The following is a 21,079-nucleotide window of genomic DNA, read 5'->3' as shown; positions in this document are numbered from 1 at the left end:
CCCCCATAGTCACTCGGCCGTGTTCGTGTAGTGCAGATTTCCGCAGATGTGCGCTGCTCCACCAATGGGATGGATGAGAGTCTGCAGATCTGCGCAGGACTGCGGACATCTGCGCTAAAAGAACGCGACCGCCAGTGGATTGATGTTGTGACGTTTTCGAATTGCGACGTCTCTAACGTGTTTCGATTGGTTGAATGTCATGCCACTCAAAAAAGACAGACAGATCCCACCCCACAACTACATTTAAGCCTGACTGTAGACATTTGATCGTGAAATACTGTTCTGGGTTTATTTCAAACGCAGCAATTTAACGCAGTATTTAATCTGATTACATTTCGATTGTATGCCTATAGGCTACCTCTAAAATACACGAATAGTGTGTAAAACACACGATAGACACAGCTGAAAGGGGCAGGGATCTATACCGTGGGACAGTTGTTTTTTCATATTTAGTTATACAATTATAACCACCATATAACGAACGTCAGTTAACTGTCGATTTCAAAATGTTTCTTAAGTATCTTTTTTCAGCAGGCCCAGCATTGCTGCGGTAAATCTGGGTTTTGCAACACAACATAACATAACATAACGTGTACTTCCTCTCTGTAGCTTTATGATTAGCTGCTTTAGCTGTCAATCACATTACACACAACCAATGAGAGCGCTGTCTTTATAGAGTTCCTGGTTTATCCAATAAGGGCAGTCCTAGGGGAGAGAGGGTGGGGGGTCACAGGGTTAGCTGACAGTAGTCACATGATAAGGACCGCTGAAAGGGGGTAGTGTTTCCTGAAAGTGAATTGGTAATCATGGTAAGTGTCAATATTATTGCAGTTCTTATATTTTATATTCCATAACTTAAAATACATTGCAGTTGCATCGCTCATGTTGTATATACCCAGCGTGCTTGACAGCAATATTCACCCAAAAAAGGCTCCGAAAATGTTTTACATGCACGGGTGGGTGGTGCAAAGGCCTAGGCCTGGTGTTTTTTTTCCCCTGCATGTATGTCAGAATTGTACTATATCACACACTCGTTCGTTTTCAGGCTCAAGTGAATACTTTTACATTTTTTCGATACATCGTGTCCTTCATTTCCACATTCTGACATGATGAACTCATCATAAACGGAAATTATCTTTACATATCTTCTCAAATGTCCTGGAAATAACCAATTAGCTACCTGTTTAGTTAAGATAAGGCACGTACAAGGGAGGAAACTGAACTTTATTTTGATATTTACACTGCTGTCATAGATTTCTAAACATTCATATTAATTTAGTGTAAACAGTCGTATTTGTCTATGAATTGTTATGTGTTTAACTGTAAGTCATCTGTAAGTTACTGAATGAGGGTAAACAAACAAGAAACGATTATTAGTTCTAATTTAAACAATAATCTATTTCAAAATATACAGACCCACATTTTTGTTATTAACTTATTTAAAATAGTATGTTTGATTGAACAACCCACCAGTGGACAGTGAAACTTTTACATACATGATTGTTTGATCATTTATAAATTACATGAGAGGTTAGATTTGTTGTCCTTGCTTTCGCATTGTTGGTTTTCCTTCCCTAAATTTGTATTCCTTCTGCTATGTATCTTATATTTACCATACATTTCTATATGTGTGACTTTTGTTTTATGCTTATGCTTACAAAATACATGGACAGTACATTTTGTTGATCAGTTATTTTTATGTAAAGCACATTATAATCATATTTAATTATTGAATACAACATAGTATGTATATGTATATTCTGCCTGCAATACAAATACCCATATAATTGACCTTAGCAGGCTAACTGTACAATCACTATTGTTTTACAATAGTTTATCATCCCGATTTGTGTTAAATATGTACAGTATTATTCAGTGACATGCCAGTTATTTTGTATAGAACCTGGAATACGGAGGTGTGTGTGTGTGTGTGTGTGTGTGTGTATATATATATATATATATATAAAAATAATATCTAACATGTTCTGATTAAATCGAACTGTTGAAACACGTCAACATTGTTGTTTGCTGATCTTTTGAAAGATGAAAGTGCAAGAATAAAGGTATACAGATTTGGACTATTCCATGGGAGTTGCTGTTACTCATCTTCTGTGATTTGTCGCAGTTAGATATTGTTTTTATTTTAAATTCCCGGGACAAGGCACCCCAGATTGGAAACAACGCAACCAGACAACTATTGTTTAGCGCCTGTATATACTTTAAAAAAATATAAAAAAAAATTATATATATATATATAGATATATATATGAGAGAGAGAGATGTTGTGCACACTATTGATTTTTTTTCATAACACTAGACTGAACTAAACCACATATTATATGGTACTATTGGAGTTTTTTTTTTTTTTTTTTTCTTCCCTGTGTTCTCTCTTGTAGCAAAAACTGCATTCCAGAACTAGAAAGTTAAGAAGTTTAAGAGTTATTTGGGATTAAAATTTGGGAAATATGATGTTAGGTCAGGGGTATATTGTATTGTGAATTTTAATTTCTCCTGAATCTTTAACATTGTGCTTTCGAAGTATTGTTAGTGTTTCATGTGTGTGTAGTGTTGTCTTTTTTTTTTTCTTCTTCTTCTTCATTCAGACTCATTAGAGGGGCAAAATGGATTATTATTCCAGGAGACTTTTGTTTTGAAAACCTTCGTTAACCTCTCCCATGACATGAGAAATCAGTTGTGATTTATATGAATGATAACAGAACTGCGGTGATTCTGCCCTTAGCACAGGATAAATGAGATAATCGGTTCTAACTGGCATTCACTTCGCTACCAAGTGTGTTCAAAGTAATTTCTCGCTAACCGTGTCTCTGTGCTTTGTTTTAGCCTACCACACAGCAGACTCCTCAGGATGACCAGGAAAAGCTTCTTGATGAAGCAGTTCAGGCTGTTAAGGTTCAGTCATTTCAAATGAAGCGCTGCCTGGTGAGAATATTTTAATCTCTTGTTGTATCTGTCATACTTTAAGGGATGTACAGTATGTATTTAAGAACAATAATAGGTGGTTCATTTGTATTTGATTTGTGTTCTTTTTCAACTTGTAGGACAAGAATAAGCTCATGGATGCCCTGAAACATGCCTCCAATATGCTTGGTGAGCTGAGGACTTCAATGCTATCTCCAAAGAGTTATTATGAACTCTGTATCCTTTTAACGCATACTTAAAAAATATATACATCATCTTAAATTATGTGCACTGTATGCTCTTTTTTAAAATTTGGAAATCACTTTGGGTATAGCTGAAAATAATTTCATTGAAAAGGGTATAAAAACAACAAACAGCAGCATCTCAAATTCTTGAACTGGACTGATCATGATCATTATGTAGACTACTCTGTGACCATATTTGTGAAGATAAATGTTTTGTTTGTCTGAAATGCCACATTTAACTTAACTCCTAATATAGATATGGCCATTTCTGATGAGCTACATTACCTTGAGGTCTACTTGACTGATGAGTTTGCTAAGGGCAGGAAGGTGGCAGATCTGTATGAGCTTGTCCAATACGCAGGAAATATTATCCCAAGGCTGTGAGTACTCAGTCCCTGTAGTGTTCTCCTTCTCCACAATGTCATATAGCAAACAAGTTCCCCTGTCCCTAGTGGAAGTCCTCATTCACATGAGTCTGAAAAGTAACAAATAACGCTCGAGTGTCATGGTGTCTTGGGAGAACATTTTTTAAAGGTGGAATTATCATACATTTGTTATCTGGTACTGATCATCTTGAATTAATTTGTGTGTTTTATAAAAGGTTTATTTATTTATTTTAGAGATGCATGAACTAATTAAAAAAAAAAAAATAATACAAATTAAAAAAACTGGTAAAAGCCCAGGAGATTGCACTTCAAGCAAATACAATGGAGATTTAAATTTGAATGCACAGTTTGTCTTATTAGTGAAAATTCGACACTGTATTTTTTTCCTTAGCTTGTGTGTTTGTCACCTTGTTTCAAATTGCTTTTTTTGGTTTTAGGTACTTGCTGATTACTGTGGGTGTGGTGTATGTGAGGTCATTTCCACAGTCTCGGAAGGATATCCTGAAGGACTTGGTAGAAATGTGCAGAGGAGTACAGCATCCACTGCGTGGGCTTTTCCTCAGAAACTACCTTCTCCAGTGCACTAGAAACATTCTGCCAGATGACGGGGAACAGCCTGAGTAAGACTGTATTTCAGCCTTTTTTCTTTTTTTCTTTAAGTGTTTCGCCGTGTTTAGACAGCTGTCTTAGCCACATGCAAACTTAATTGGTTACACAATTGCATCTTCCACTGAATGGGGAAGGGTTCTGCAGATGATGATGATACTAATAACTCTGCCTCAGAGTTTAATTAATACAAAAAAAATCCACTTATCTGCACACCATACTCCTCACTTGTTAATAAGTGAGTTAATACAGTTTAATAAGGTATAAACTCCGATGGGTGTGTAGAGGGAATATATATTAAGTATAGACCCCATTCACATATGAGATTTAGGCCGTCCCAGGGCCGCCTTAATTCAAATGCGAATGGGTTCATAGTTTTAGGGCTGCCCTGGGCTGGGTGAAAATTAGTCCAGCTTTTTGACCCGGCCTAAATCTTTTGAGACGATCTAAATGTAAATGTGAACGCGCCAGGCCCTGGGCCGGGTGGAAAGCGTCAGTGCGTGACGCAACTCAAGCCACGCCCCCAGAGACTTGTGTGTCTGATTCAAAGGAGATGCCGCTTCTCGCCAAAGCAGACGTAAATACAGGCACCAAAAAAGCCAATCAAGACAAGACAAACAGTATTTTCTCTATATTGTTTGAATGTTATATCGATCTATAGCCTTAAATGTGCAGATACATTTCGCTAGCTCATATCTTATATATATATATATATAAGTATAGGCTAAGTAATGAGTTATAATGTAAACAGGTCAAACTACTCAGTCAATGAAAATAAAAGTGTGTAGCTGGTAAACTTGCTATTGTTTTTTCTTTGAAGTATGATTGAAGTCTGAAATGTAACAGTATGCAATTTTCTGGTTTAAATTGCATTGTGAAATTGTGAATAGGACCATGTAACTTTATTCACTTATCCGAATTTTGCATTAAAACGATATAAATTTAACTGAAGCAGGTTTCCATTCAAATCAATGCATTTTAAAACGAGACCAGCTGTTTACTGTGCAATCCGAAATGCTGAGCAGTACAATTACAAATGCTGGCTTTGGAGGTAACTGGCACAATGCAGAAATTAAAGCACTGTTTACAATGTGGATGGAAGGAAAAGTTAAAAAGGAAACCGAAGGAATTGTATGAGGATATAAGTATAGAAGCGATCACAGAAGGCTTCTTTCGATGGCTATCAGTCACTCGCCTGATCAAGTTAAAAGGAAAATTAACAATGCAAAGTTCAGACTTTAAAATTGACAACAAACGCGGTGGAGTCCAGAGAAAAGGTTGCACGTTTTTCCGAGTAACTCGGAAGAAATACTGAGCAACAGCTTGGATTGCATGGGACAGATCGACCTGCAGCAAACAGCACCGTAGAGACCGACACTTTTGAAGGACAACTACTGTAATATATGTACTGTGTGTGTGTGTGTATGTAATAGACATTTTCAGATTAGAAATCTCAATAGGCTATTGATAACTAATGCATACGATTTCTTGTGATTTAATGTAGATGTCCTACTAAATGTGCTTCGGTGAATAACAGCGCTTTTAGACTTGCAAAACCGAAGATAAACATTTGAAAATGGAAATGTATTAATTCGATTTCCCCATTGAACCAGCAATTTTTTATTTATTATTATTATTATATTAGAAAGCTTCAGCTACGGGGTCGTAGGCTATATGGATCAACTTCCTCTTCTAATATGAAGGAGACGTTGGATTCAAACCCCATAGGCAACTTCGAAGACCAGTTAATAATAATATTATTATTATTATAAACTACTTAATACATCTGTGCCATAATGTACAACATTGAGTGATGTCACCACTATAATTGGACTGCCATTGGTTGAGAGCCACACGTCTCAAGTGTTGTGTCAGAAATTCCTCTGGGAGAAATCTTGACATGATGCCCGAAATCTTGATGTGACGACCCAGACACGTCGCGACGCGCTGATGTGTCTGAGTCCATAGACATCCATTATATTAAAAATTGATGCAAGGTGAAGCGACACGACGCACTGGTGTGTCCCGGGCTTTATTCTTTACAAAACTGTTCAAGCTCTGTCACGTTCCTTTGGGAGCGTTGATAAACTGCAATCTTCAAGTCATGCCATGGATGTTCGATTGGATTTAGGTCAGGGCTCTGACAGGGCCACTCAAGGACATTCATCTTTTTATTCCTTAGGCTCTCCAGTGTAGTTTTAGCTGTGTGCTTTGGGTCATTGTCATGCTGAACTTCCATCCCAGTTTGAGCTTTCTTAAGAGGGTGGCAGGTTTTCCTCAAGGTCAATTGTATACTTTGCTATTTCCAAGAGGTCAGTTATCCAGCCAAGCTATTTAAGTTTTTATTTTTAATTCATTTTCTATAATATTTTTATTCACTTGGAAGCTATGGGGTGGGATGTGTGGATCTTTTTTTTTTGTTATGCATTTTAATTCCAAGCTCTAAGGCAACAACATTCTATTGTAAAAAGTAACATGTCAAGCGCAACTCATGTCAATGAATTACTCAAACACTCTTTAAAATTACTCTAAATTGAATTCCCCAGTAGACGTAGACATTTCTTCATGTTTGTGTTCTGTTTCAACTTAAGACAAATGTAGTTTGTGATTTGGTTTAACTTCAAATGTTGGTCTTGACCAGGTTTGGGGTTCAGAGTATCGTTGAGGCTAATAATGGGCTTTGTATCTTATCAAATATGATGGGAAGCAGTGTCAAGTCTTTCTGCTTTTTGTTGCGTTCTGCAGAGAGGAGACCACTGGAGACATTAATGACTCGATGGACTTTGTGCTCCTGAACTTTGCGGAGATGAACAAGCTCTGGGTTCGAATGCAGCACCAGGGACACAGCCGAGACCGAGAGAAGAGAGAGCGGGAGCGTCAGGAGCTGAGAATTCTCGTTGGGACCAACCTGGTTCGTCTGAGCCAGCTGGAGGGAGTCAATGTGGAGAAATACAAACAGGTACCACCTTGAGTCTTTGGGAGAATAGAAGAAAATGTCAGTCCTTTTGGTAGCTCTTCTGAAAAGCACTTTAAATATATATTTTCAATCAAAATCTTTCAGAAATTCATCAGACTTTGGTATTTAAGCTATCAGATTTCATTTAGATGTCTTTTTAATTAGACTTAATTGGCTCACTGCTTTACAAATCATGGTGTGCCTAAGCAAAATGCAGAAGTGGCTAATTAAGCTGAATCGAAACAATGTGCAACTGGAGTATCCATTATATCCTATGAAAAGACCAAAAAAATACAGCACAAAATTAGAGAGGCTTTCGATGTTACCATTAATTGTAAAGTGTACACAGTGGATCTGAATGGAAACGGAGTGTTATTGGGCTTCAGGCTTCAGAAGAGCCTTTGTCAAGAGTGTAAACCTCTTGAGATACAAAATGCCTACTTTGATATGCAAACTGCTTTGGCTGGTTGAATTTAAGCCTTGATGACATTTATTTTATTTATTTATTTATGTATGCATGTATTTATTTATTTATGAACAGTTGTCAACATGATCAAGGGCACTTAATAATACAGAGAATATGTTAATATGTAACAATTATGCTCTAGTTGGGCTTATTTTGGGTTCGCAGAAGAGACTTTCTTGGCCCTAACCTTCTACGACCAGTTTATCTGTCAGTACTTTGGAATATCTAGAGAAGTTTAGAAATTGGTATCGCGCTTCATGAGTACGAAGTGTGTAGTTAAGTGAAGGGTGCTCTGCTGAGTAATGATGGCAATTATCTTCTTGCTTGAGCAGGTTTCTCCAGAACTGAACATAAAAACCTTCAGATTTGTACATTTCCGATTAAGGCATTCTAGTGTAAAATAAATTGGTTAATGTAATATGCATGCAAATTAATAGCTAGAAGTTTAAAATACTTGCCCACATTTTAACGGTTTATTTAATTAAATATTAAGAAATAAGTTTGCTACTCAGAATACTGTTTTGTAGGAATATATTATGAAGCAACCAAATCTGCTGTTATTCATTTCAGATTGTGCTGCCAGGGATCTTGGAGCAGGTAGTCAATTGCAGAGATGCCCTGGCTCAGGAATACCTCATGGAATGTATTATTCAGGTAATTGAGCTTTCGGATTTAGGGGCATACAATAATTAACCCTTTTGAAGTTATTGAATGTTACCAACTGTACTTTTAATATTTTGTTTCTATCTCCCCCTCAGGTCTTTCCTGATGAGTTTCACCTGCAGACTCTCAATCCTTTCCTGCGTGCCTGTGCTGAGCTGCACCAGCATGTGAATGTCAAAAACATTATCATTGCGCTGATTGACAGGTAAATAAAATGAGTGCAAATTATGTATGTAAGGTTAATTATGAAAGATATAAAATCCTTTAACAAAACAAAAAAACTATTAATTTTCTTGTCACATCCCCCTTAAATTATTTTTGTTTCATGTTTTGTTTCCAGGCTTGCTTTGTTTGCTCACAGGGAGGATGGCCCTGGTATTCCAGCAGATATTAAACTGTTTGATATTTTCTCACAGCAAGTAGCTACAGTTATACAGGTAATTTAACATTCCTGCATTATCTGTTTATTAAAAAAAAACTTTTTCAAAATGTATTTTTTCCTCCCCATCAATTGAAATTAAATTGAATCATTTTTGTGATTTTTCAGTCACGGCAGGACATGCCTTCAGAGGATGTAGTTTCATTGCAAGTGTCCCTCATCAACCTGGCAATGAAATGCTATCCTGACCGAGTAGACTATGTGGACAAAGTCTTGGAGACTACTGTTGAAATCTTTAACAAATTAAACCTTGAACAGTAAGTATAAAGCTACAGCCTTTGATATTTCTTGGTAACCTGATATGTTAATCATTTTTATTTCTGCTATTAAGAAAGCTTTACTTTGTAGTTAAAGGTGTAAAATTCATATATAAATTAACATGATTAAAACATAAGTTAAAAAACAAAACACAAAATGAGCATGAGCTGTCAGTCTGTGGCTACATTTTTTTTCATAAAAATGTAAATTAATGCACTTCCCTCTTGGGATTTGGTTGCTTCAAAGCAGATTTATGTGCTCTTAAGTGGTTTTAGAAAGACTGCATCTAATGCAATAAATAGAAACACTTCTCCATAATAGATAGACTTCAAAAGCTTGACAAGCAACCGGCTATTTTTTTTTTTTTTTTTTTTTTTTCATTTTTTATAAAACACAAGACATGTTACAACGGAATATACAGCAGTATTGAACTGTGATTTATTAAAAGAAGACACCAATAGGCTGACCTATCAAATTAAACTCTTCAGCACATTTCTTATCAAGAGTTTCTTTCCTCAAAATGAAAAATCACAGATATAGATAGCTGTGATTCTGTCCATGTTTATCTCTCAAAATTCATAGATTTGGTAGAAACTTTAAAAGGAATTTGAGAGTGTTCGAGCAAATTTGAAGTCCTATTTAAGTAATGATAATCATGATGAAAAGGCCTTTAATTGTTAATAATCTCATTTAAATTTACTTGTGATCTAGGGTTCGAGGTTTGGTTTTGGAATGTGAAACGGAACACTTTCCTCCACTCCTGTGGTATTTTGATACATAGCCCTCAGTTTTTCAGTAATGGTAAAGAAGCAATCCATCTAATCCAAAGATGATGCTGATGATTATCATTATACATTTACTGCTGGGGTCAAAATGCTGGAAACCAGCATCAAACAATCTGTCTTGGTTTGAGGTGCTCTTTTTGAAATCTGAATTATAGATATTTCTAACTTGTCCTTAACTCAGATTTGGAACTTGAAAAACTACAGAAGAATGTACAATATATCTTCAAAGATAACTAATGCTATAGTGGCCATGGTAACTATCCTTTGTCTTATTTAATATTCTTGCTAATGATCATAGTTGTGACGTAGTGTTTTATTAATGGACCAAAAGACATGGTGCAATATGGATTTGCTTCCCCTTTTCAATTCCTGGCAATCTTTTTTTCTTCCTAGAATATTTCAGTTTAATTGAAAACGAAGTAGTCATGTCAAGTCAACACTTCATTACCAAAACGGAACCCCTAATTTTCTGAAAGAACCCTTTCAGAAGGTAGTGTGAATCTAATGAGTGAAGTTAGGAATAGTAAATAGATGTGTATATATTAATTTTTTTCTCACCACATGAACAACATTTGGGAATTGTAGGTGGACTTTATTTCCTGCAAAACACTTTGGGCGTGGTCCTGTTAGTTTGTACAGTGCTACTTTTAAAATGTACTTACAAACAATTATTGTATCAAATACACCCCAAAAACCTTGTATTCACATGTGATGTGTGTGTAGTACTACTGAGATTAGTTTATCTTGTTACACCTGTGAATTTCAAGGGTCCTAACAGATTTTTTTTTTTTTCTGTCAAGTATTGCAACGAGCAGCGCAGTCTCAAAGGAGCTGACAAGACTATTAAAGATCCCAGTCGACACCTACAACAACATTCTGACAGTGCTGAAGCTCAAACATTTTCACCCTCTGTTTGAGTACTTTGATTATGAGTCTCGGAAAAGCATGAGCTGCTATGTACTGAGCAATACTCTGGACTACAACACGGAAATTATAGCACAGGAGCAGGTTGGTTTTTTAATCCTATTTCCCTCTGAATGTTTTTGATGTGCCATTTAAAGTGCCCATTTAGATTGGAGTTCTGTATGCTTTTCTGAGCATTTCACTTTGTTATACTTGAGAGTGGAGCATATTTATCATTTACTGTAGCTACATATGTTGTTCATGCAAATGCTTTGTTGATACTCACCTGAGGCTTAGTTTTCAAGGCTCATGTGAAGAGGACTACCATGATGTAATTATTGATCTTCGTATCATGATTAATTTATAGCATGTCATTTTATTGAGTTTGATCTTACAAGATGAATTAACATCATAAGTTATTTAAATGTATTCTTGACAATAAAGGAGCTAAACTACTAACCTAGGCAAAATCCACTTGCCTGTTTATCTTCCATTGTCTGCTATGACTTATAATAGTGTGAATAGCTCTGCATTGGTTGTTTTTTGCACCAGCATCTTATTAGAATTGTTTTTCATATGTATTGTCATGATAAAATAAGTGTGAAGAACTGCGGGAAGCACTTGTCTCACTTTTCATGATTCAGTCTAGTAATCTTTTCCTGTAGACGTGGCCTTAAACCGTAAATGTCACCATACATTTGTAGCAGTACTTGACTTAAATGCTGGAGGATCTCTGGCATATGGTGACCATGGCAATGCTGTCTGCCTAAAGCATCTTCAGTTTTTTTTGTTGCAGTTTTCCCATTTCTGACAGGCTGTCGGAGAGGTGATTTAATGTTAATTGGGCAATTGCCCACAAATTTGTGAGTGATGGGAAGGCTTCTGGTCCAACTGTAGGCCTGAAATTAGTTATTTGGCCTCATTCCAAAACAAACTACATGACCTTAATTTATTTATTCTTTGTTGTATTGCCCCACTTGAGTATTAACTAAGCTGACTGTGTGAAAAGGTGAAAAACAACAAAAACACAATTCAAGTGATGCAAAGAGAAAATATTTAGTTCAATAAACTCTTCCTCTCTCCTCACAATATGTCTTGCTGATGGAAGAATATGAGGAATCTCCCATATTCATGTTTTTTTTTTTTTTCTCTCATATTTTAATTGACCATATTGAACCAGATATTGACTGGAAGTCCACTTAATGTCATTGCCACTTGCATAACCCAGAGTGATCTTCATAACCAGCACTGACCTTCACATGGTTTTATTGTCTCTGTTTATGCTAGTCAGGCAAGCTTCCTTTAACATTTCCTCCTCTTATCTTCATCTCTGGGCTCTAGGAGCTTGTTTTACACACCAATATTAACCCTGGTCTTAGACTATCCAATGTTATTTTAAGAAGGGTAATCCAAGATTAGTGTTCATAGAAGTCTGTGAAACCAGCTATAGAAGATGATGCTATTAGAGATTATTAAAAGTAAGACACTACTACACCCTGTTTTGAATTGAGTTACTCATGCTTCCCTGGGCCTTTCCAAACCTCCAGGTGGACGCCATTCTAAACCTGGTGTCGACACTAATCCAAGACCAGCCAGACCAGCCGGCGGAGGACCCTGACCCCGAAGACTTTGCAGAGGAGCAGAGCCTTGTTGGAAGATTCATTCATCTTCTGCACTCTGAGGACCCAGATCAGCAGTATTTGGTACTCAGCCTTCATTGTCTCTGCCCCTAAAGGTTGAATGATGTTGAGTTTTAACCGTAAAGGGCCAGCCATCACTGTGGCATTATCTTATTTGTGAGGCACAGTTGCAATTATTGATGTTTCGGTTGCTTAGAGACTAGAAAATGCATACACTATTGTTTTATGTCTGAAACGGCTCTTTAATGTATTGGGCGATGAATCATTACTAAAGGTTGGGGTTTTTTTGGCTTAAAATGAGACCCATAATTCATTCTTTTCAAGCGAGCAATCTTATAGAATCTAAGCGTTTACAAAATGTCAGTCCCCAGATGTACTATTATTGCTTTGATTGTGCTTTTAATTTTAATATGCTTTGATCTTCTGAAGTTACTTTCTTTGATCTTGTTCAGATTTTAAACACAGCCAGAAAACATTTTGGGGCTGGTGGGAATCAGAGGATTCGATACACACTACCGCCTTTGGTATTTGCCGCTTATCAGTTGGCTTTCCGCTACAAGGAAAACTCCAAAGTGGTATGTTTCTTTATTTGTTTTTGTCACATTTATGTACAAAGTACCTTAAATTAAATGTCTTGGATCAAGGTGTCTGCTCAGTAATTTGATAAGAATTACTTCAGATTGTCCGCCTTAAAACAGTTAAATATTGTAACTAAAATATGCTAGCAAAATGGCATGATGAATTTCAGTTTAACAGTTTAATTTCTCACACACACATGTATATATAATATATATGTATTTATATTATTCTTACCCACCCTGCTATAATAGCAACAGAAGTAATGGACAGCAGTGACATTCAGGGTCTGCTTTTCACACAGGATGACAAGTGGGAGAAGAAGTGTCAGAAGATCTTCTCCTTCGCCCACCAGACCATCAGTGCTCTGATCAAGGCTGAGCTGGCAGAGTTGCCCCTCAGGCTCTTCTTACAGGGCGCTCTGGCAGCCGGGGACATCGGCTTTGAGAACCACGAGACGGTGGCATATGAGTTCATGTCACAGGTAAACCTGGCAAACAAGCAGGGCCTAGTAGATTTGTTTACATTTGTTATAAAATAAACCTAATATTAAACTGTATATTTTGACTATAGAAATAATCATGTTGGTCCTTATTCCAAAGGCCCAGTGTGTCTAAGCATTTTCTTTTTATTGAGATATATATATATTTATGTATTTCGATTTGTTTTATTCTTCCACCTGGAGTTGGAGAAATGCAACTAGTGCCCCTAAATCTCCTCTGCACCAACTCAAATATGACACCTTTCCTAATAGGTGTAAATATACAGTTTTCTTCTCCGACATCCACCTGATAATTATCATGACTCCGCAATCCAAACTGTCAGAATGTAAATTTTGAAGGTGTGAACAGATCAAAGGAAATGGAGGTGTCCTATTGGGATTTGCCGCTTTTTACATGCATGACATTTTTATTTTTTCTCAGGCATTTTCTCTATACGAGGATGAAATCAGTGATTCTAAGGCCCAGCTGGCAGCAATCACACTGATAATTGGAACATTTGAGCGGATGAAATGCTTCAGTGAAGAGAACCATGAACCTTTAAGGACACAGTGTGCACTGGCAGCCTCCAAACTCTTGAAGAAACCAGATCAGTGCCGTGCTGTGAGCATCTGTGCTCATCTCTTCTGGTCTGGTCGCAACACGGATAAGAATGGAGAAGAGGTGTGTTGAATCAATTGCGTTTATTTTTACCTGGAGAAAAGGAAAATTGAAAATGTAAATAAAATATATTTGATCTGATAAAATAGTTATTAATACTTCCTGAAGCTTTATTTGTCCTCCAGTGGAAAAGAGATTGTGTTCATCATTTAAGTGTTTAATTTTCATGACCATTTGCATAAACAAAGTATATAGTGTAATTGAAAAATATGAATGAAGTTGTGGTATTTTATCATTTTCAGATCCATGATGGTAAGAGAGTAATGGAGTGCTTGAAGAAGGCACTGAAGATAGCCAATCAGTGCATGGATCCTTCATTGCAAGTCCAGCTCTTCATTGAGATCCTCAACAGATACATCTATTTCTATGAAAAGGAAAATGATGCGGTAAGGCTCTTCAGTTTTAGGTCTTGTCAAGGGGAAATGCACAACTTTTTGTAATTCAAGTTTAATTATTCTGGCTATCCATTATTATCTTTAGTTTAATAAAATAATCCAGTGTTGAATAATTAATCAGACTCCAGACCTCATTTTATTATGATGAGAGCTTTATGGGAATTATCATACAGATGAAATGTGTGATGGATCTAGTTCTGAATCTTAAGGACGGTGTTAGTCTCTGCATTCTAGTTGAAATGGTACAAAGCTAAGCAAAGACAATGCTGGTGTACTGGGAGTTCCTGGTTGACGATTAGGAAATCAACAAGGAGTGCTGCCTGCACATTTTTCATTTTCCCTGGGAGTAATTTGTAATTGAGCTGAAATTAATCTCTAGGAAACAGAGGCTGTTGATGACATTTACAAAAGGGCAGCAGAATTTAACCACATGCTGCTGGTGTCAGTAATTCAGTGAAAAGAGGTACAATAAGGTATTGTATATTTTGAGTGCCTGGTCTAATTAACAGGTGTGGATAAAGCAGTTTATTTTGGTAAAATAATAATTGGCTGTGATGTAGAAGCAGTGAAGGAAGTTGCAAGAAGGTTGAACTATGCTTAACATGGGCATTGTTGATTGATTCTTCAGGTGACCGTTCAAGTCCTAAACCAGCTCATCCAGAAGATAAGAGAAGATCTTCCAAACCTAGAGGCAAGTGAGGAAACGGAGCAAATAAACAAACACTTTCACAACACACTGGAGCATCTGCGCCTGCGGAGAGAGTCGCCTGAGGCTGACGGGCCAATCTATGAAGGCCTGGTTCTGTAGAGGGAAGAGAAATGGCAAACTGCACTAATTAAACTATTCCATCCAGTGGTAACCCTGCCCTTCCTTGCCCCATCTATTATTTTTTTCTTTTTTCTTTTCTTTTGAACTAGCCATGCCACTCTAGTGTTAGACTCCTAGAGCGTGCCTTTACAAGGTGCCAGGAATAAAAGGTTTCCACTGTACTTACTAGCACTTCTCTCACATCCGCATTCCTTCATTTTAAGAACACACCAGTAAAAGGCTGCAGATGAAAAACGTGTTGCAATCCCCTGCCCCACCCTGCCAATGACAAACTAATTCCAAGATATTCTGGCATAATCTAGCATGAGTAATGGATTTACATGTTTGCCCATCAAGCTCATCCCAATAAGTAGAAGGGTAATGTTTTGATCTAATAACCTTTTATTTGTGTTCTGTATTGCTTCTGTCCTTCTTGTACTGTATTGTTATTCCAAGGTGGCAGCAAATACACATTTTAGTGTTACTGTGACGAACAGTGACGACTGCAAAATATAAATGTTCTGGGGAGAACTTCTTTATTAAATCTCATTGCATTCTTCATTTAAGGCAGACATTGTTTGCTAACTGTATTGTCCAAGTTAAAATACATTAGTGCATGTATGTATGGATACTTAAAAACCATAAAAGGAAAAAAAAAAAAACTGGTAAAGAACAGAAGATTTGTGCTGTAAGAGCTGTGTGGTCCATTTGTAACTGGAGTAAATACACCAGCTAGACCTTTTTCTGCAAATATAGTAAGGTCATAACTTTAATCCAAAAAAGGTTGTTTTGGTTTTGTTTATTTTATTTTAATTTGGACTTCCAATCTATATAATGTATGTATAACCTTTATTGTAAATCAGTAAAAAAAAATGCATCATCAGTATCACATTTGCACAATTAAACAATAAATTGCTATTAACCATACATTAGTTTCAACAATTTACATTTATTTTGCAGCAGTCTGGCTAATGTTTAAGTTATGTGAATTACATGTTCTATATCCTAGATGCATAATTGTTTTATATACATTTAGAATCGTATATATGTTGAAAAATGGCATATGTGTGAATGGCATATTCAAGGATTGGTTTAAAATTGGTTTATAATAACCATATTCTATTCAACATTATAGAGGGTAAGACTGATATAGTTTTTAGTAATTTGCACTTTACCTGTTGTTGTAGGAACAGCATTACTGATCTATGTATGGTTGATAATCAATTGAATCTGACTGGTAACAGCCTGCTCTTTAATACTTTGTCGGGAGAGATCTTGTTTGTAAAGGTAAAGGCTGGGTTAGCCGTTTGTTTAACCTTTTACTCTATTCTTGCATTTGTACAGTATCTTTCTTACCAACATTTACATCCAGAAATCTTCATGTAGAAACTTGTTTAGAGACCTTCAATAGCTAATCAGTGGTGTGGGCGTTACACCTGTGTATGTATAAATAAATTAATATAAAAGTTGATATAGTGCAGTATCAACTCAAAGGGAAGACTCCTTACACAATATAGCTAATACACTGGCCCAAGAGAGATGACAACTGCACTCCTGTGTCCTGGAAAACACGTTTAATTTCAGAGTGCAAGGCAGGAATACAAGCCGCAGAACCATGGTATTGACAGATCCACAGTCCCGTGGGTACCAAACCATGAGTGTTTCTGCTGCCTGGTAAGCAGAGCATATTCCAACAACTCTATTGTTGCTTGTTCATTTTTACTTTGGACTGGAGCTGGTAGTCCACTCATACCATAACTGCATGTCAGCAGCCTCCAGTGTAAAGAATATATCCTCCACTCTAAGCATGTTGTTTTACTGCCTGACTCACCCAAAAATAAAGCTTTTATTGATAGTTGAGAATTGCATTTGTGTGATAAAGTGTGTTTAGGACCCAATGTCATACATTTTAGAAGGCCACTCAGTCTGTGCTGTGATGAAATGTGCATTAATGGTACCATGGGATTCAACTATTTAAATTGGGCTTGATTTGCTAATAAGCACAGTAAATTGCACATTAGACAGAAAAATATCAAGGTGACATTTGGATGATTTTTAACCCAGTGAATGTCCTGAAGGTGGCTGCTTAATCATCCCAGTTAATTTTGGGTTTTGCACATTATCTGTTCAAATATATGCAAATTAGAATCAATCCTAAAATGGATAATGTAGTTTGCTTAAATGTTCTACTTATATTTACAATACAATTCTGGCACTTGTTTATTGTTAAGGTATCTGTTGAAGAACCAAACATCATTTGCATTGCTTTTCTAACATTGATATTGGCCAGTAATAAGTTAAGCAAGATTATAATGGGTAACGGCACGATTTCATCTTCTGTACATGAAGATATTGCCTAGTCAGAGCAGCTGACCATCCGTTGCCTAGGAACTGACTTTTATTTGCAGGTCTAGTTGGGTGTTTTATTTTTGATGATTTTGAATTACAGGGTTCAAGATGATGCAGTTGTACAACTGTAAGGATTGAAGTAAGCCTTAATCTTGATGGCACTGCAGAGTTCAGGTTGTCCAATTTCTAGTTTGTAATCCTTGCGTTTTAGGTTTTTGAAAGACTGGGTGGTAAAATTCGCAGTGTATTATTTTCAGCTTGTTTAAAAAAAGAAAAAAATTTTAACCAAAAACAAACCTCTTTTGAACCTGCCATTTCCACAAACAAGGCTTGCCCCATTCCAGTGTTCACTTTTACAGGTTCCTCATTTACATGCTCCGTTATTGAGAAATATTTAAGATTAAAGACGCCCTTGGTCTGTGCTTTTATAATATCCTGAAAATGATTATGAAATGATGGGTATTACATGAACAAAGAAAATACAGAAACTTTAATAACGTACAATTATACATATAACCTTTGATTTAATAGCCAAATGTTTGTTTTATGGCAGCTTGAGAAACCATCTGTCATTCATGCACACTGTCCAAGTTTTCTAATGCTAACGAACATAATTTCTATTTAAGATAACGCTGGAATTAAAGATTGACACTTTAAATGAGTGAGTCCATAGTACCAAGCAGAAGTAGGAGTTGATTTGCATTTCACGAACAGGTGCAGTAGACCACAATGAATCAATAACAAATCTTTTTCAAAGTTGTTTTTTGTACTTCTTAGCACTTCTGCTCAAAATACTGGGGCTGGATTTTTAGCTTCCTGGGACAGAGCAGTTTCATGAATGCCTTTCTGAAACTCATGTGGCAAAGTGGGTACAAAATGGGGTTGATGGAGGAGTTTATCCACAAGAGCCAGAAGGAGATCTCGTACAGATAGTTCTGAACACACTGCCCATGGCACGCAGCCCTGATTATCATCAACAAGGTATAGGGAGCCCAGCAAAGACCAAACACACAAACGATCACTGCTAAAGACTTGGCCACCTTTTTGTCCCTGGAAAGTCTAAAGCGGCTAGCAATACTAGTGGCCACATCAGACCGACATTGTGTGCCATAAAATTGCTCTACAGTGTTGTAACAGTTATTGCCATGTTTTTGGACTAGGTCATCCATTTGCAAAGGTGGCAAGTCCAAGGACTGGCAATCAGTTTTTTTCCCACCACTGTCTCCCACTGACACTTTGGCACTGGAAACCCTGCAGCTTTTGGCTTTCTTCCCCTCGCTTCTCCGCGCTGCAGTCTTTACAAAAAACACCTGCGGTCTCTTGCTCTGGCCTTGGAATTCCATTTCACAGTCCCCAGGTCCTGCAGTCAGGTGATCGTTCCTCACGAGGTTACGCTTTCGGATGTTGATGTAGATGCTGAGGTTGAAGTACGTCACGCTTATGAAGGGTGTGAAAAACTCCACTGTAGAGGCTGTCATGAGAAAATACCAGTTGAAATAAAATTCTGCATAGCATTCACCCTCTGGTACAATGCTTTTCCCAGCAATATGTTCCCAGCTGATGATGGCTGGGCCATACAAGAGGAATGCAGCCAGCCACACACTCACCATCTTCAACACTGCACCTCTTGTCACCCCTTTCTGGCACCTGTAGCTCACCTGATGAGAAGGGGAATGGAATCATAATCAGCATTTGTTACGTTGAGAAGTACAAATCACCATTGATATGTATGTATATTTATATACACACATACATTTAAAACCCTACACCAGGGGTTTTCAATCCGGTCCTGGAGTACCCTCTACCCTGCTGGTTTTTGTTCCAACCTAGGATTGTTATATTGCTTTGTTAGGTCAATTAAGGGTTCAATTAAGCAATTAAGACCTTGGTTGGAACAAAAACCAGCAGGGCAGGGGGTACTCCAGGACCGGTTTGAAAACCACTGCCCTACACAACCCCCTTCCCAAACACAAACATCATTGCATTAAAAACAATTGTACCAGTAGTATATTGTTACAAAGATTTCCATTCAGTGTCTCTAATTCATTAATTAAATATTTTTTCCACCACAATCCTGAATACAGCTCCATCTCGACAATGTCAGGAGAAAGGGCTCTCTTACCGCTCTGGTGACTGAAATAAATCTGTCGAAGCTGATTAGGACGATGTTGAAAACGGATGCTGTGCAGAGCATGTAATCCACCACCAGCCACAGTTTACACAGACCCCGGCCAAGTTTCCATTCTCCAGTCAGAACATAAGGAATATAGACCGGGATACAAAAGCACCCTAAAAAGACAGAATACACAAGTGCACAATGCAGACATTGAATAAAACGTATCGGTCTCTAACGCATTCAAACGAGGCATGAATCCATTATTCATTTAAATATGACTCTTATTGATGTATGAAATGAAACTGAGATGGTGTATTTCATTTATACCAGATTACTTCAACTACTGATAACAGTACCAATCATAATGCAAATACTCACCCACTAAAAAGTCAGCTATAGCTAAATTTAGGAAGAAAAAGTTGCCCTGAGTGCGCAAACTTTTCTCCACAAAGAAAGCCAGGATGACGAGCGCGTTGCCCAGCACAGTGGCGAAGACCAGCAGGGTCATGAGCACGGCCAGCAGGACGGAGATGGACGGGGAGAACTGGCCGTGGTGCAGAGCCCGCCGGGTCTCCTCCTTCGCCGAGACATTTGCGAGGGGGACGAGGGAGTCATTCAGCCACACGCCCGCCGAGTCGCCACTGAAGGGAGCGGGTGTCATTGTTTCATAGTTCAGAGATGGAGCCGAAAATCCAGATTGCATCGCTGAAGTTGTTTGCCAAAGAGCATTCTTGAGCACTGAAACATACAGGCTGCACACCTACATACAGAAGCGCACCGATGCGCCAGTCCCTCAATGCGTAAACGAGTGTGACTAATGCCGGGGTTACGGAGGGGGATCTGAGATGTTGTGGAGATCCAGCATCTTTTATACAGGCAAGGACGCGTGCGTGCTGTGGGCTGCGTGTGAGCTCCGCACTGAGGGGGTGACATCTGCCAGGGAGAGACGCACATCAACCGCATCCTTCATGGGCTCAAACTTCACAGACAGAGAGAGAGAGAGGAGGAAAATGCACTGTTTGGAGGACAACTTTAACGTCCACTGTCTATCGATCTCTCTCTCTCTCTCTCTCTCTCTCTCTCTCTCTATGGTATGGTGTGTGTGTGAAATGCATTAACAATCATGTTCATGAACCAAGACTGAAAACTAACATGAAAACATTCACAATTATTCTTTATTAGAAAAATACAAAATAAAGAAAATAAACACACACTTCTACACTTCTTTCAATGGCCGACTTTGCCATTCATACTTCAGTAGAGATTCATGTTTAAAGAGAAACTGCCTTTTATTTTCAATCCTGGTTTTGAAATAAATATCATAGGAGATGTGCCCATTATCTTTAACATTGAATTCAGTGTGAAGGCTGCTGGGTAGATCTAATAACCTCAAATCATAAATATCTTGA

The 21,079-nt window shown here is 37.6% G+C and overlaps 2 protein-coding genes across 2 annotated transcripts; one reads left to right on the top strand and one right to left on the bottom strand.

Annotated features, from left to right (window-relative positions):
* Positions 1–703: 703 nt before the first annotated feature.
* On the top strand, positions 704–16,132 carry vps35 (VPS35 retromer complex component). Its single transcript, XM_066713696.1, has 17 exons — positions 704–809; positions 2,842–2,940; positions 3,060–3,156; positions 3,421–3,544; positions 3,988–4,170; positions 6,902–7,115; positions 8,149–8,232; positions 8,337–8,446; positions 8,582–8,678; positions 8,789–8,937; positions 10,524–10,731; positions 12,174–12,329; positions 12,719–12,841; positions 13,147–13,326; positions 13,766–14,005; positions 14,245–14,388; positions 15,026–16,132. The coding sequence occupies exons 1-17, from the start codon at positions 807–809 to the stop codon at positions 15,203–15,205; spliced, it is 2,391 nt and encodes a 796-aa protein (XP_066569793.1). The 5' UTR covers positions 704–806; the 3' UTR covers positions 15,206–16,132.
* Positions 16,133–17,821: 1,689 nt separating this feature from the next.
* hrh3 (histamine receptor H3) lies at positions 17,822–20,525 on the bottom strand. Its single transcript, XM_066713698.1, is given in 5 exon segments — positions 17,822–18,990; positions 18,993–19,025; positions 19,162–19,212; positions 19,677–19,843; positions 20,049–20,525. Coding segments are annotated over 5 exon segments (1,239 nt in total). The 5' UTR covers positions 20,374–20,525; the 3' UTR covers positions 17,822–18,327.
* Positions 20,526–21,079: the final 554 nt, after the last annotated feature.

The sequence above is a fragment of the Amia ocellicauda genome, chromosome 9 (assembly GCF_036373705.1).
Source record: "Amia ocellicauda isolate fAmiCal2 chromosome 9, fAmiCal2.hap1, whole genome shotgun sequence".
Lineage (NCBI taxonomy): Eukaryota > Metazoa > Chordata > Actinopteri > Amiiformes > Amiidae > Amia > Amia ocellicauda.
The sequence above is the reverse complement of the archived record's forward strand: the minus strand, read 5'-3'. Positions and strand labels throughout refer to the sequence as shown.

What these genes read in the sequence shown, in the direction of transcription:
- vps35 (XM_066713696.1), top strand. An exon ending in AAAGAGTTATTATGAACTCT is followed by an intron (nt 3,157 to 3,420) that starts GTATCCTTTTAA and finishes CTCCTAATATAG; the next exon opens with ATATGGCCATTTCTGATGAG. An exon ending in ACCCAGATCAGCAGTATTTG is followed by an intron (nt 12,330 to 12,718) that starts GTACTCAGCCTT and finishes GATCTTGTTCAG; the next exon opens with ATTTTAAACACAGCCAGAAA.